This window comes from Strongylocentrotus purpuratus, unplaced genomic scaffold (assembly GCF_000002235.5).
Source record: "Strongylocentrotus purpuratus isolate Spur 01 unplaced genomic scaffold, Spur_5.0 spur5_scaffold_3, whole genome shotgun sequence".
In the NCBI taxonomy this organism is placed as follows: Eukaryota; Metazoa; Echinodermata; class Echinoidea; order Camarodonta; family Strongylocentrotidae; genus Strongylocentrotus; species Strongylocentrotus purpuratus.
The window spans coordinates 32,150,874-32,167,090 of NW_022145609.1; the positions used below are offsets into that span (position 1 = coordinate 32,150,874).

A 16,217-nucleotide genomic window follows, 5' to 3' on the forward strand; every position below is an offset into this window, starting at 1 on the left:
CTGTTTCATGTTACACATTCGTTGAAATGCTGTTTGCATTTTTCAATATGATCTACACATCATACATTTTTTCTTCAAAAAAATCAAACCAATAATTTTTTCATTATATTACAAAACTTGATGAAAGTCAAATTACATTCAGCTGAGTAGATACCAATCAGCTAATGAGAAAATAAAATCAGAAATCTTCATTATCTTTTGATCGACACAAGAGGGCACATATAACCTTTTCATTCATTTCATCTCATAACAGAAACCATCAAATTGGTCCAATATACATCCAGACTGAGTGAAGTAGCTGCATTTTTACTACAAACCTCAATTCCAATTTCTTAGTCCCTAAACATCAGCCTGTAAAGCCATGATAATGAATGTAAACTATAAACAAATCCACTTTCTGCTTTTCCAATTATACTCCTTTCGTATAATGAACATTCATTCAATCTGTTTCTTGATATTTTTTCTTTTCATGAACAATTTGGTTTTCAATCAGAATCGTCTGAATAGCCCTTGATGTACCACCTCCATTACATACACCTAATACATCCTAATATGACATCAAATGTAGAGTACTGTAAAAGTGAAATAGTTTTAGATTTTTCTCATTTTCAGTGTTAACTAGAAGAAATTACAATAAATCTGCTTTAAGATTTAAAAGCAGGCCAAATATTACCTCCTTTATATCACGTTATACCCTCAGTTCTTTGGTTGATGATTCTTTGTTGCCAATCCAAAAACAATCCTGGACATTTCTTCCAAGTTTAAGATATCAACTACTGTTATTTGTATGAAGGGTTTTGTGCTAACCGTAAAAATAAGTGTATCTTATGCATTGCGCAAAGGTACCTGGATGACCGTGTAATACTTTTTACAAATATCATGGTTTGGAGTGCGTGAACGCATAAATTGTGATAACTTGTTTAAAAACGGTAGGCTGCGAGAATGGATGTAAGCGTGCAGCACTTGCAAATTGCTTAAGTAAGAACAGAAATGAGGTTTTCCTCCCTGTGTTTGATGTTGAAGTTAATACCGAAAAAAAGGGATGTCACGGGTACAAGTTGATGTACTTATGGTGCGTTCTAGCGACACTTTTTCACCCTAGAAACACGGTTTTTAAAGATGTTTAGTTTAAAACACGGTTGCGTTCAAGCGATTTCAAGCGATTTTTCGTCGGTCGTGAAAATAAACGCGTTTCAAAACACAAACATGAAACGCTGAAAAAGATGCCTTTGTATCGTAATTCTGCACGTTCGCTAAAAATTAAAAATTGTTTGAACGCAACGAGATTTCAATCAAGATTCTATAACGTCATTATCGTGGCGTGCTTCTGGTTTGGCTGACAGTCGACTGTGAACAAATTCAGAAAGCATGTGGCGAAGTTGCCCTATACTTCCTGGGTCAAACTGCGCAGTGTGCTAAGCAGTGGCTGGGCTTGAAATGAGCGAGATTCAACATGAACAAAAATCGTTTTGACACTCTCCCGCAGTAACCATGTATTTTAACAGTGTTTTTAATTTTTAATTCATGTTTGTGATTCAAGTGTCAAAAAATCGCTTGAACGCACCCTAGATTTAATATGATATTGCTTTTCTTTTGAGAGATACAAGGGAATATCGCACTTGCTTTCAAGAAAGGCATTGACTCTGTTTAGAACATGGGTTAACTCCCTTCTGGCTCTACAGTGTACGAAGCCTTTTGATCGCCCTCTGGATCGGCCTCTGGATCGTCGTCCTCATCGTGCAAGGGTAGCGATCAAGCTAGCACACATCTCAAAGAATTCCATCGTGCAGTGCTGCATGCAGCGGGGTGAACCGGGGGATTGTGGCAAGGTCGGCGTGGTCGGTGATCGCGGTGACATGGGCTCCTCCACCTCCATTCGATCGTCTAGAATGATATCAAGTAGAACGAAGTAGAAATTTTGAGAAAAAAAAGTCTCTTACTTTTCAAAATTTGGCTTGGGGTTTATACAATGTGGTTTTTATCAAACTATCAGAGCTACATATTCCATTTGCACAAATAGTATGTTTTTAAAAAATCATATTAATTACCATAAAAATGATTTGTCCAGACAAATTTTTATTATTCACTTTGAAGATCAATTCATCCTCTTTTATCATACTGCAGAGAAGGAATGACTGTACAGTTAACAACTAAATTATTCATACCCTTACAAACTTTTTTGATTCATTAAGTATGCGAAAACTTGAATTATCCCAATTTATGTTTCTTGATTACATGACCTATCAAAACTTACATCTGTAAGTAATCAACAAAGGCGCTAAATTCATCCAGTCCACCTTTCATTATTGAGTTACAAAAAACAACAATCATCAATTTTACGAGGGGTATGAATAATTTGGTTGTTACATGTAACTGTATGTAACATCAGACAAAGTGTTTGCACATGGGTAATGAATCATGAAATTTCCTTAAAAGTAAAATGCAGCAAATAACAAAATACAAACTTAAAGCCCCACTGTACTACTTGTAGCTACTTGCTCCCGCTAATCGGTGACCATTGGTCCCCCATGATCCTCTTTTTCTTATGTTAATTGAGAGCGGATTTGATGAGATAACCACCTGCCAGTGACTGTGCAGGGAGGTCCAATCCCTCCTGGCCAAACTAGTACAGATAGGCTTTAAAACATTTAAAGAAACTTTTAAAAAAAAGTCTCTTACTTTTCAAAATTTTGCTCAGGTTTTGTACAATGTGGTTTTTATCAAACTATTAGAGCTAGATATTCCACTTGCACAAACAGTGTTAAAAAACAATGATTACTTCCAGATAAATGTGTGTTATTCACAATGAAGATCAATTCATCCTCTTTTCATGATATCAGAGCAGGAATGAATGTTCCGGTACAGTTAACAACTAAATTATTCATACCCTTACCAACTTTTGTAATTTTCTAAGCATGCGAAAACTTGATTTATCCTAATTCATGTTTCTGTTTTATTTCACAAGTGTGCTTCAAGAATTTTCTTTCAGGTGGATAATCATAACCATTATCATCTTTATTTTTATTATTACCATCTTTATTATTATTATTATCATTATTATTACTCTTGTGATTATTATTATTATTATCATTCCTATCAATATTATGCAGATCACGCACAAATAAATTTCACAATTCTGGTAAAAATCCAGGCTGCCTACCGAAATAACGTATAGTATTACTACAATGATTATACTGACCAGAACCAAAGTTGGTCATGCCACTGTCCCTGGGGTTGGTCAAGCTCTTAAAGTCCAGCAGGTAACTCTTACTGTCCACCTGGTAAAGCTGAAGACCCAATTTGATCTGAGCACCGGTCAGCGGGTTGGTTCGTCTGACCCTCACGTAGAACGGATTCACTACCTTCCATTCCTATCAAATCAATAACGACAAGAACGGTAATGATGAGAATGACAAGATAGCATTGATAATCTAATGATTGTGGGGGTAGTGGTGGTGGTGGTTGTGATGATGACCGGTCAGCGGGTTGGTTTGACTGACCCTCACGTAGAACGGATTCACTACCTTCCATTCCTATAAAATCAATAACGAAAAGAACGGCAATTATGAAAATGTCAAGATGGTATTGATAATCTAATGATTGTGGGGTAATGGTGGTTGTGATGATGACCGGTCAGCGGGTTGGAACGTCTGACCCTCACATAGAATGGATTCCTACCTGATGGTGATGAGAGTGATGATAGCAATGCTGCTGCAAATGATCTAGGGTGATAATAGTGACATACTGCTAATGAAGATAGTGAAAATGATGTTGATAACAACGCAATACTCATTTGCCATCATTCTATTATTAAATTGTCATTAGAAACCACTTTGAAAAGGCTATATCAATACATAGATTTTAAATTGAAAATAATTTGTGGTAAATGTATGTAAAAGAAATTATCAACAACGTCTTGCCTGACCTATGCACAGTGATTTATGACTGTATAGCCCCACGTATAAACTTCTGTGTACTTTTATAACCAGAAGAACAGGGGGGGCTTTTCACAAAACTTGTCATCAGTGACAATGACAGTTTTTGTTATAAGCTACTGAAATCCTTGCTTCTGATTGGTCATCAGCAGATTTGTCACTGATTTTTGTCATTTTGTCATTGGAAAAAGGCTTTGTGAAACAGGTCCCAGGCCACTTACAAAATTGAGCGCTTTCATGGCCCTGAAGACCTCTCCCATGATGTCATGTGGCCTGCTCTGTGACCTGATACCCAGGTGCCACTTTGACCTCTTGACGGGCGTCGCCGACACTCGTCGCTGGCTCTCAGAGCTCTGGTTGTTGAAGTTCTCTAGGGTGTTCATTGTCATAGCTACAAGCGAAAAGAACAAAGGGTAAATGACAGCTTGATCAATTTCACACTGTAACTGTTGAGAATAGTATGTCTCAACATGGTAGTACAGTGAAACCTGCATGTAAAGAACGCTCAAATGAAACATGAAAAATGGTCCTTATATGCAGGTGGTCTTTAAGTACAGGTTTCAATGGGAAACGAAAACCATGGTCTTTCTATACAGGTGGTCGCTAAAGCAGGTTTGTCTGTAGTAATAATATTGTCTTTTTTTTTAGCAAAAGTAGCCTCATCAGTATTGATACTGTACTTCCTTGGACAAATTTAATATTTACAAAATACAGCAACTATTCAAAAACAAGCTAATGGTTTTGAATATCCAAAATGTAATCTTAAAGATGTACATCATTTTAAAATAATAATAATAGCTAGTTCTTATATAGCGCTTTTCAGGACCGAATGCCCTCTCAAAGCGCTCTCAAAGCGCTTTACAGATATATATATATATATATATATTATTTACCCCGGTCATCGGATTCAGGCTTACCCGCAAACAATGTATGCACATTCTCCACTCCCTGGGGAGCATTCCAGCCAGGCGTCATTTTTACAAGCGCACACTTGCTAATCTAAGCACATTAGCTTTCGCATCCGGGTACTCATTAAACACCTGGGTGGAGAGTGGCAAATGTAGATCAATGTCTTGCCAAAGGACATTAGTGCCGCATTGGGACTTGAACAGCGGACTTTGTGACCCACAGTCCGGTGACACGACACCTCTACAAAAAATGACAAACAATATTTCATCACATGCATAGTGAAGTCTGCACTCACTTGTTAATCTCTCAGGGTGAGCCTTGGGTAGAAGGAAACCTCCTTCCTGTTATAAAAAGAATACAAAATACATTATAGAATAAAAATATATATACCAACACCGTCTCATCGCAATGTTCGCAAACTGTCAGACTATTGACTGTCAAGACAGGAAACATTATAAGTTGCTTTTCTTTTTTATTTGGAGTGTATTTTCTTTATTTGAACTTCTTAATCTTCTATTGACTCTGCCTCCTTCACTCCTGAAGATTCTTGCAAAATCTATTAACAGATATTACACAAAGCAGGTCCTGAAGCAATCTTAATTTCCCTTCTCTGAGAAACAATGATGCTGACTAACCCCTTATTCTTTACTTATTTTCTGTTATATGTTACTATGTATTGATGTTTCAATGATGTTTATATTGTTCAAGTAGTTTGTATCTTCATATATGTTGCATTTGTTTACAGGGGCCCCTGGAAAACAGTACTTTGATTACTGACGGGGCTACCCTGTTTGAATAATACGAAATAAATAAATAAATAAATAAATAAATAAATAAATAACCCCAGTTCTCTCTGTACCTTTGAAGAGGCCTAATCATGGGGAAATATTTGAATTCTGTAATGTAAAAGGTAAAAGTATCTGTAGAAAGAAACCATGCAAAACGTTTGGGGATGTTGTTGCTGAGTATATCAACCATATCGTCGGTGGGGTGACAAAACCTTGTATCTCAATTTTTTGAGATTTTGATTTTTTTGCATAATTGTGTACCTAATGGCCTACGACACCACCTGATAAATCCATGGAACGCCTCCTGTCTCGGTTTTTTCACAAATTCCACACAAAGGACGGTGTCACAGCACTAAATCCGTTGAGACAGGAAATGTTTTTTCGCTCTCCTGAAAATTCATGATTTTTGAGAAACAAGGTTTTGTCACCCCACCGACGATATATACAAGCAGAAGGTTCTGAGGCTTACAGAGTTTTTAGGACTACTAATAGTTGGAATTTATATAGCACCTTTTCCACTGGATATAAAGCGTGAAACTTACTTGGACTTCCAGATAGGACTCCCTCGGTGGCGGGCTTGAGGCAAGGTAGAAATCCTTCATTTGGGTCTTAGAAGCTATGAGAAAGAAGAAAGAGAGAGAGACAAAGAGAGAAAAGAAATACATTAGATTTTTGTAACGACATTGTACCATTACACCAATTAGGCATACCGTTTTTATTTGCCGGCGTAAAAGCCGCAGTATTTTTGGAAGAGAAAATATCAAAAAGTCGGGGTGTGGCCTTTGCGGCGAAAGAGTAAAAAATCGCAAGTCAAAACCATGAAAAAACAGCACAAATTTGTACATATGGGACTACAATAACTATACCACTAGGGTACAGGACATTTCCACACATCTTACCGACAATTTTATCTTGCATTGTTGACATGAAGACGAAAATAAACTTCATAAAACAACATCTGCTGATAGATCTTGATCTAAGTTCGTGCCAATGCATGCTAAAAAGTAAAAGAAGGGACCGTTCCGGAGCTGCCACGAATGCAATTGCGCATCCAGCCGAAGTCGCACCAAGTCTATTTTCTGATCTTTGTATCCATTTCATGCAATTTTCGCATTACACGTACATTGTGGTAGGGGTATCGGATACCAAATTTGCCTGCGATCATTTTTTAGCTAAACTTCCGGTAATTTATAAGAATATAGATGAATTTGGTATCAGTTTGTAAAAAAACAATAGTGATCTACGCGAAAATTACGATTATTTTGTTTTGTCCATTACTTTTTTTTTCCCCCCTCTTTGAAATGACAAAGTTGGTGGTGCGGCCTATGCGGCCTTATCGCCGGCAAATACGGTACATTGAAATGTACAGATATCTCAAATAAAATACTAGGAAATAACAACTTATTTTTCTTTCATTCGCCACTGCATATTTTCTGATTCTACAGATGCTATTTTGCCTATGGCACATCAGTACTTCTTCAAATCTTGCAAAGAAAAAGCTCAAACACGAATGTGAACATATGGGACGAAGTGCTCCATTAAGAGTCTACAGAATTCCAGACATACGTAAATTTGACTTTCACCACTGATTCTCTAATTGTCTATAAATAATAATAATAATAAAATAATACACAGCAGTGAGTGCATTAGTAAGAATTACCCACACAAAGTACCTTTGGACTGTTTCAAAGGTACAGAGTGTGGATAATTTTACTAATGCCCAAACTAAATGATGTTTTATTTGTTTCATAAAATGATGTTTTATAAAATGATTTTACTAATGACCGGTCATAAGTATTTACTAATGACTGGTCATTAGTAAAATTCTGTGTTAGGCAAAATCAATGCCTGGTCACGTGCACGCTCTCAACCAATCATTTGATTAGAATCCACTTCATCATCTTATAGTATGTGATATGTAAATGAACACGACGATGAACACACATTGAGGATCAAAATGGCCGAAAATAATGATAGAAACCAACCTTCGTCCATGATCCTCTTGTTGTCGATGATGAGATAGTAAGCAATCCGCAGCTGATCATGAGGATCACCGCACATTAATGCGTTCTGGACTTCACCTTCTCTCACGTTGAATTTCTGCATACACAACAAAGAAAATTAAACAATCGTATTTGAATAGAAGAACAATTAATCAAAGTTTATCAATACATTTTCTGAAAACAAGATATCAAAGAATTTATTGCAAAATCATGAATTCATCATACTGCCATTTGATACTCTTAGGAAAAGGAAATCGATAACTGAACTTAAAAACTTATGATAGATAACTTATACTTCGGACTATGGATCACATGCATCGCTGTTAAAGTCACACTGCAGCACTAATGTCCTTTGGCAAGACATTAATCTACATTTGCCACTCTCCATCCAGGTGTTGAATGGGTACCGGTAGCTCTTGGTAACCTAGCAGAGCCGGGGTTGGTATTGAAGCACCGTGTGTGGTGGCTATATACATGTAATACATGTACTCTATAGAAATATCCAATATTGTCATCGTTTTTTAGGCATTTATAAATGTTATGTTACACCAAAGCAGACACGACGGCTTACCTCACAGACTTCTTTGACAGCGTCCACATCTACGATAGAATCATCAAAATCATTCTGAGGAAAGAGGTACTGTGGCATATCAATCCTGAACCAGTCGTGCTCTCTGTGAAGGCAATCAAAAACAGATCATTACAGAGGTGTTTACAACATCCTAAACCAGTTGAGTTACATAAACTTTTGTGTTTAGAGTCAGAACTCTTCATCTAATTTGAAACACTCAACTTTCGAGTTGGTGCAGCCGGAAGGCCAATATTCTATTTATTCCATAGTTAAACCCGCCGCTGGGATAGTACACAGGGACTTAGGCCAAAAAAACAAACAAACATGTTTAGCGTCCTGTTTTTTTTAAAAATAGGAAGGAGGAGGCCCTTTTTTTTTTTTTGTCTTTCAAAATGGCCACTCAAAATGGCCGCTCGGTACATTTTCCCTGACATTCGGGCAATTTTTCAAGATGGCAGCCGACATTTTTTTTTTTTTTTTTAAATCAGCAATAGATCCATTTTAGCATCAAAAAAAAAATTAAGAAAAATCAAAAAATCAAAAAATTCAAAAAAAAACTAGATGGAATTCGACTGCACGCAGTCGAAAATGATGCCTCCGTCATAGAGCAATTTTACAAACCAAAACAGAAGAAATTTTTCGAATTCAAGTTCAATTGTAATCCATTGACAGGTTCTCAGAATATCGTGATTACAAGCAATTTCTCATGTAAATATATGACCCTTTGATCTTTGACCTCATGACCCTAAAATCTACTCAGTTCATTGGCTCTGCAAGATGTCCTGAGTTAAATAGTAATCCATCTGTCAGTTCTAATGAGAATGCGTTCACAAGCTATTTTTGCATACATAATGAGCCCATGATCTTTGACCTTTGACCTTATGAACCAAGAATCTACTCAGTTCATTGGCTCTGCAAGTAACATACATGACCTAATTTTGGCAGGAATCCATCAATCGGTTCTTGCATACATAATGTGTGCTGTGGCCTTTGACCTTTGACCTCATGACCACTAAATCTAATCAGTTCATCAGCTCTGCAAGTAACATACATGACCTAAGTTTGGCAGCAATCCATCAATCGGTTCTTGAGATAACGCGATCACAAGCTGTTTATGCATACATAATGAGCCCTGTGACCTTTGACCTTTAACCTCATGACCCCAAAATCTAATCAGTTCATTGGCTCTGCAAGATACATACATGACCAAAGTTTGGCAGGAATCCATCAATCGGTTCTTCAGATAACGCGATCACGAGCTGTTTTTGCATACCTAATGAGCCCTGTGACCTTTGACCTTTGACCTCGTGACCCCAAAATCTAATCAGTTCATCGGCTCTGCAAGATACATACATGACCAAAGTTTGGCAGGAATCCATCGATCGGTTCTTCAGATAACGCGATCACAAGAACGGGACGTACGTACAGACGTACGTACGGACGGACGGACAACCCGAAAACATAATGCCTCCGGCTACTTCGTAACGGAGGTATAAAAAAAAAAAAAAAAAAAATAGGAGGCGGCCCCTAAAAAGGAAGCGGGTGGGGACGCTTAACATGTATATTTTTTTACAAGGCCTTACTACCTTCTGTTCCTTACCTGATATCCTTAATAGTTGCTCTCTTGAGTGGGTCTACCTGTAACATGTGCTGAATCAAACTCTTGACCTGGGAACGCTCTATATGGTCTGGGATTGTGAAATGACCGCCTGGAGTGGACATAAATGAGAAATAAAGACATGAATGAGAAATAAAGACATGAATGAGAAATAAAGACATGAATGAATACACAATAACATGCCAGAAAGATGTGATTGAAGTCCTTTATAAAGTACCTCCATATCATTCCATATTCCCCTGTCAGACACACACTTACATAGCGACATCAGGTATGAATCAATCTGTCATCCACTCATCATATTTGGTCAACTTACGATCCATCTACCTCCCTCTCTCCCTCCCTGCCCTCCCTCCCTGCACTCTCTCTCCCTCCCTCCCCCTCTCCTTCCCTCCCCCCTCCCCACACAATTTCTCTCATTCATCATCACTATACATCTTTCCACATGAACATGATCTCACCTTTGATTTTTCTGAAGAGCGTGGGAACATGTTCATCATCGAAGGGTAGCGTGCCGCACAGGAGGGCGTAAAGGATCACTCCGCAGCTCCAGATATCCACCTCGGGTCCTGCATAAAGCCTTATGAAATAAAACACACATTGAAACAAAGAGACCTTATGAACATCCATACATGAGCAAACATACGATGCAATATGGTAGGGATACTCCCTAGGGAGTGGAGATGGTGCACACTTTGAAGGGTTGAAGACCACTTACCAGGGGTAATAATTTTTAACATTATAACATTAAAGTATTCATGCAAAGCAATATATCAATGTAAAATCTAATTATTATTAGCATCATTAATGTAGACCTACAATCACTATGAACATGACGGACAAAGAAAGAGGACAAAATATACAGTTCCTCGTTCTACCCTCAACAATTGCTGTGGTAGACAAAGGGACATCCCTTCACTGCTATTATGTAAAAATGTGTAGAACAGGTGTCGCATGCATATTCACCTGTTCATAGTTAATACAACTACTAGGGAGCATGCGCGATATTTCATTAATAGCAGTACATCGCAGACTTGATTTAGTTTGGACAGTATATAGTTTTAGCTTGAAAATGTATACAAATATATCAGGAATGATCAATTTGTAGGAACATCCATATATGTTGCAAATGAAAGTTATAATCAAAAGCCTCGGTGAAGAAATTGTACCTTTGAAATTTGAAAATCAGACTTATAGGCCCGAATTCACAAAGGAGGTTTATCGACAAACCTTGGTTTTCGTACGTCATATGACGCGTTTTACGCATTTTTTACAAACCTGGTTTGTAAAGAACAAAAGGAGGTTTGGCGAAACAAAAGGAGGTTTGAGCTCAAACCTTGGTCTGAGCTCAAACCTTGCTTTGTGAATTCGGGCCAAAAAGTTTGCTGAGTACTAGAACCGGTGTACAGAATGCACACACTGCACATAATATAGAGTGTTTTGGTGACCTTTGACCCAACTTACTTGCCAGATATGACCTCCGGTGCGGCATAGTTGGGTGACCCACAGCTTGTCCGTAAGAACTCTCCGTCGGTCATCATGTTAGACAGACCTGATCAAAACAGAAAAAGAGATAAGGATATCACAATGAAATCCTGCAACCAAGAGTCATACACAAGACGAGAGTTGTTGACAGTTTATTTATAACAGGAATAGAAAGTAAACAAAACCTGATGTATAGTAACTACTACTACTACTACTTATAATATTGTGTTCTTATAAAGCGCTCATGTCTGTTATGCTTCACACTCCTGGGGCTCCACAGTTATTACCCCTGCTTTAGTATGGTTGCCATTAATGGCACTCTAGTATTCAAGGAATTAATTTTCTATCAAGACTGGTTAACTTAAGAAAAAAAAACAATATCGCGATGTTCTCTCAATATATTTCAAACTCATAAAGATCAATGAAGTACTCATTAGCAAAATATGACCATAAAGAAAACAGGCATCTATTCTCTGGTAGAGTTGGAAACGAGAGAAACAGAGGAATGCCAAAAGCGGCTAGAAATTCTTGGACCTACCAAAGTCGGCGATCTTGACATGAAGATTGGGGTCAAGTAGAAGGTTTTCTGGCTTGAGGTCACGGTGAACGATCATGTGACGATGGCAGTAGTCCACACCGGAAATAATCTGCTGAAAGAACCGTCTTGCTTCATGCTCCTTCAGCTGTTCGGGGAAATATAGTGAGAAAAGCATTACGACGTGGTTAGAAGATCTTAATATATTTGCTCTATTACTGTATTTTGTAATTTGATTGGGATTGTTGCCATTTCTTTAGTAGGAGGCATAGTAAATAAATACCACTAAGCTTTCAAACTATTGTTTGATGCTGAAATACCAACTCAATCTCAATTGAGTTGAGGACCTTAATCTCTGCCCCCCCCCCCTTTATCCTGGATAAAGTGTTGCACAGTACATGTACATGCACATTTATTATGGGTATAATTTTACTACAGGTATTCTTGAATAATACAATTATCAGAACCACAATTGCCTACAGGCCTGCTCTCTTTTTCTCACTCCCCGTTCTCTCTCTCTCTCCCCCCCCCCCATCCTCCACCCCAACCCCATCTCTCTCTCTTTCCTTTCCCTCCACCCCACCCCATTTCTCTCTCTCTCTCTCCATCTCCCTCCACCCCACCCCCATCTCTCCACATCTCTTTCTTTCTCTCTCTTTCTCTCTATCCCATTTAGATTGCAATCTAGTAACAAATAAATTTTGCCCTGACCTATCTGTGTGTACAATGCAAACAAGAAGAGAATATTAGCAAACAAGTTAAGGTCAAAAAAGAAATTCTTGCCCATCTGCATCTCCACATACAAAGAAAATGTACATCTATGTAATATACATTTTGGAATTTCCCACATAATTCCCACATAATTCCCACATAATTCCCACAAGTACAATGCACTAAAATATAAAATGCACACATTTGCTGAGGTACTGAACAGAAAGGCTGATTGTAACTCCTAACCTTTCATGTGATTCCAAGCATACAGTTCTTAATAAGCTAGATCGATTTAATATTAAGCAATATATTGTAATGGAAAGAACCAGAGTGAAGCACTGCTCTGGCAATATAAATCATGTACCTCTTGAGATGTTGAGATTGAAAAGGTTTTATTGATTGCACTTCGCAGCCAGATGGCTGAATAATGAACAATTTACATTGGCAATAAATTATAATACATACAAATGTGGTTTGTGCAATCACTTTGTGCAAGATGATTGTGATCCTGAATTAAATGGCCACTTGTCAAATCAATAGGGGGGGGGGGGGGGGAAGCATCAGTTTTACTTGGTGGACAAAATGTAAATCAAGAAGGTCATCAATTAGAGGAAGGGTGACCCCCGGAAGGTCCTATCATATGGCTCACTTTGAATCATCACGCCATCACATCTGGTCGGGTGGTTGCGTTACCCAACCTTTTGTGAAAGTATGCCCATTTATGCATGAAATGTCAGGGTAATAGTTGTGAAATAAACCCCTTATCTACAAATGATCTGGTCCAAGTTACCTGACACTTTGTGAAAAACGCTACGGCAAATCTTCGAAAGGTCATGTTACGCGACCACCCGAACGGAAGTGATGACCTGGGCATCGTTTCATGAAACCATCATAAGTACAAGTTCACCGACATCCCATTAAAACGCGCATTAAACTTAATACATGTATTTCAATGGGATGTTGGTGAACTTGTACTTTTTCGTGAAACGATGCCCTTACAGGTATGACTTGAAGTAAGCCTATCATATCATATACATGTAGCAAGAGGAAATTCATTATAAGTTAGACTACCCACCTTTCCATGTTTGACGATATAATCAAAGAGTTCTCCGCCTGCCACATATTCCATCACCATGAAGATATCTGTGGGTGTACTGATAACCTGATACCTGCCAAGCAAATAAGAAATGAGTTTAGGAAAGTGATTTGAACCAAAATCAAGACCCATTATTAAAATACACAAGAAAGATTCAGTAAAGGAACAATTATTTTGGAGGGTGAAATTGCGTAGAGAAGGGTTGTTTGGACAACTGCACCATCAGCTAAAATAAATATTTGTTTTCAGTTTGAATCAACCCTCAACTCAATCTGAATCAAAAATTAAAAGATCACCTGACTTTCTTTGTGCTAATAGATAAGGATTATGAAGAATATCAAGAATAACTAACACAAAACTATGTGCATGGGACCCATACGGGCATGGGTTACATGCAGGGCCTATTTCAAGACAGAATGTAAAGGTGCGTTGGGTAGTCTACCGGTACTAAACAGTTGCTTTTATGTTTAATAATTGATGAGAGTGTATTTAACTTGCAAGATCTCTTTCAGAAGTAATATTTAAGTCCATATTTTGAATATGTAGTATTAATACAACATGGAACAACTATAAACATACAGAACAAAATACTGCTTGGTGATTGGCACACTATGGAGACTAACAGTAACATCCCCCCGCCCCGCCCCCGCCCCGCCCCCGCCCCGCCCCCAACCCGCCACTGCCCGCCCCCTTCTTACCGGAATAATGCACACGATACTTACAATTTGACAATATGAGGATGGCGAAAGAGTTTCATATTTTGAATTTCTCGTTTGATCTTACTGACCACGTCCAAGTTCTTGATCTTCTGTCTGTTAAGAATCTTGATGGCCACCTTGTGCTGGGTCAATAGATGTTCACCCACTTTAGAGGGGGAAGGGGAAGGAAAAAAAGGATGGCACATAAATATTTACTAAATATAAGTAAATATACCCTCCCCCCTAAGGTGTTTATTTTATGAGATAAGAAAAGGACATGCATGTAGAACCAAATTATATTTTACTTTTTCTGTCACCAGATGTTATGAAAACAATCACCAGATAACAACTGATTACGGTATCCAATTCAAATATGAACACTTCTCATATTAGATAAATATAAACATGTATGTCACCAGCAAAGAGCAATCAAATTTCATGTTCTGTGGTTAATAACTCGCATCATCAAGAGAAATGTTATTTTGACGCTCTGAATTTCTCAATTAAAAGTGATATTGATAACACAAAATTTGACCAATTTCTCCTCACATTCAAGCTCATTTCTCTGTTTTGTTTCTTGAATTAAAAAAACATCATCATTTAGTTTCGTTATTTGAGCAAGGCGGCTGTAACCTAGTTTATTTTGTTCAACTTTTGACATTTTTTTTTGGAGTAAACTACAAAGGCACCTAAAAATTCCTTTTCCTTATTTTTCTCTTCAGTTAAAGTCTTAGGTTTTATAGCTTGTTTGCCCTCATACTTTCAAACAGCTAACACTACAAATTGCACTTCTTTTCCGAGACCTCATTTCAAAATGTTCAGTCAAATGCATTGTCAACATGCTGACCAACAACTAAAAGGAAAAAATGAAAATAAACTTAAAGACAGCATCAAACAAATCGGTGAACACCTCAGATGCGTGAGACTTGGTAGGTCTGACGTCTGGACATGGACCCTAGTCCTAGACTCTATAAAGTAAATTTAAGACTAGAATCTAGATCTACATACAGTAAAGTACATTAATTCAAATAATTGCCACTCCGTTAATCAATAAATTTATGAATAGAGTCTAGACCTTACTCCTTAGACCTTAGGTCTATTAGATTTAGATCGGCCATTTAGACTTCTAGATCTACTAAACTAATAATATTGATTGAAAATTTGCGGGTGACGTGGAACAGAATGAAGCAGGCACGTACGCGCCCAGTACGTAAGTACATTAGCTCCCTTAACCTAAGGTCTAACATCACAGATTACAATTCTACATCATGTTACAGCTGCTAGCTGAATCATTGAATGTTGCACTGCACTGACGCTTCCAGCTAGTCCAGTGCACTGCGCCCAGGTTAACCGTACGGCGTACCTGTGTGCACTCGTGCCGAGGGCAGCCTCTGCAATGCGTTGGAGTGGGCGTGTTATCACCCGCACGATCACGATCATGAAATAACTCTGCAAACATCAAACACGCTCACAAAATTCACAAAACTCATACGTCATGTTTCCAAAAGATAACTCACTTTTTACTTTGCCAAATGTCCCCATCCCGATTGTTTCACCGAGGACATAGTGTCCAATTTTGACTCCTGAATTTATGGTCGTCATTTTGTTTTTTCAGCTCGTAAGTTTCTCGATATCTATCTCGTGTTTACGTGCCGAATTATTCCGACGCCGTTCGGGTTCACTTCGGGCTCATATTCGAGGTCAATTGCTCAAGCTTTGTCAGTATTTATAATATTTGTACGGTTCTTTTTATGTATGAATTGTTATCAATTTTATTAATCATAAAATATAAATTGAAAATAGATTATTACAAGTATTATATTATTAAAAAGAAATTATCAACATGAATCAATAAGCATTTAATATTT

At 37.8% G+C, this 16,217-nt stretch overlaps 1 protein-coding gene across 1 annotated transcript; it reads right to left on the reverse strand.

Annotated features, from left to right (window-relative positions):
- Window positions 1-481: 481 nt before the first annotated feature.
- LOC100888004 (5'-AMP-activated protein kinase catalytic subunit alpha-2) lies at window positions 482-16,033 on the reverse strand. Its single transcript, XM_030996386.1, has 14 exons — window positions 15,867-16,033; window positions 14,374-14,515; window positions 13,631-13,724; window positions 11,848-11,992; window positions 11,289-11,376; window positions 10,286-10,404; window positions 9,807-9,915; window positions 8,207-8,309; window positions 7,618-7,732; window positions 6,175-6,248; window positions 5,140-5,185; window positions 4,157-4,326; window positions 3,200-3,371; window positions 482-1,884 (listed from the first exon to the last, which is right to left on the reverse strand). The coding sequence occupies exons 1-14, from the start codon at window positions 15,949-15,951 to the stop codon at window positions 1,733-1,735; spliced, it is 1,614 nt and encodes a 537-aa protein (XP_030852246.1). The 5' UTR covers window positions 15,952-16,033; the 3' UTR covers window positions 482-1,732.
- Between the last annotated feature and the right edge of the window lie 184 nt (window positions 16,034-16,217).

Excerpts from the sequence above, each read along its gene's own strand:
- LOC100888004 (XM_030996386.1), bottom strand. The coding sequence starts at position 15,951 with ATGACGACCATAAATTCAGGAGTCAAAATTGGACACTATGTCCTCGGT. Across the intron at positions 9,916-10,285 it reads GCTCTTCAGAAAAATCAAAG|GCGGTCATTTCACAATCCCA; the intron begins GTGAGATCATGT and ends TGTCCACTCCAG. Across the intron at positions 5,186-6,174 it reads AGTCCTATCTGGAAGTCCAA|GAAGGAGGTTTCCTTCTACC; the intron begins GTAAGTTTCACG and ends TTTTTATAACAG.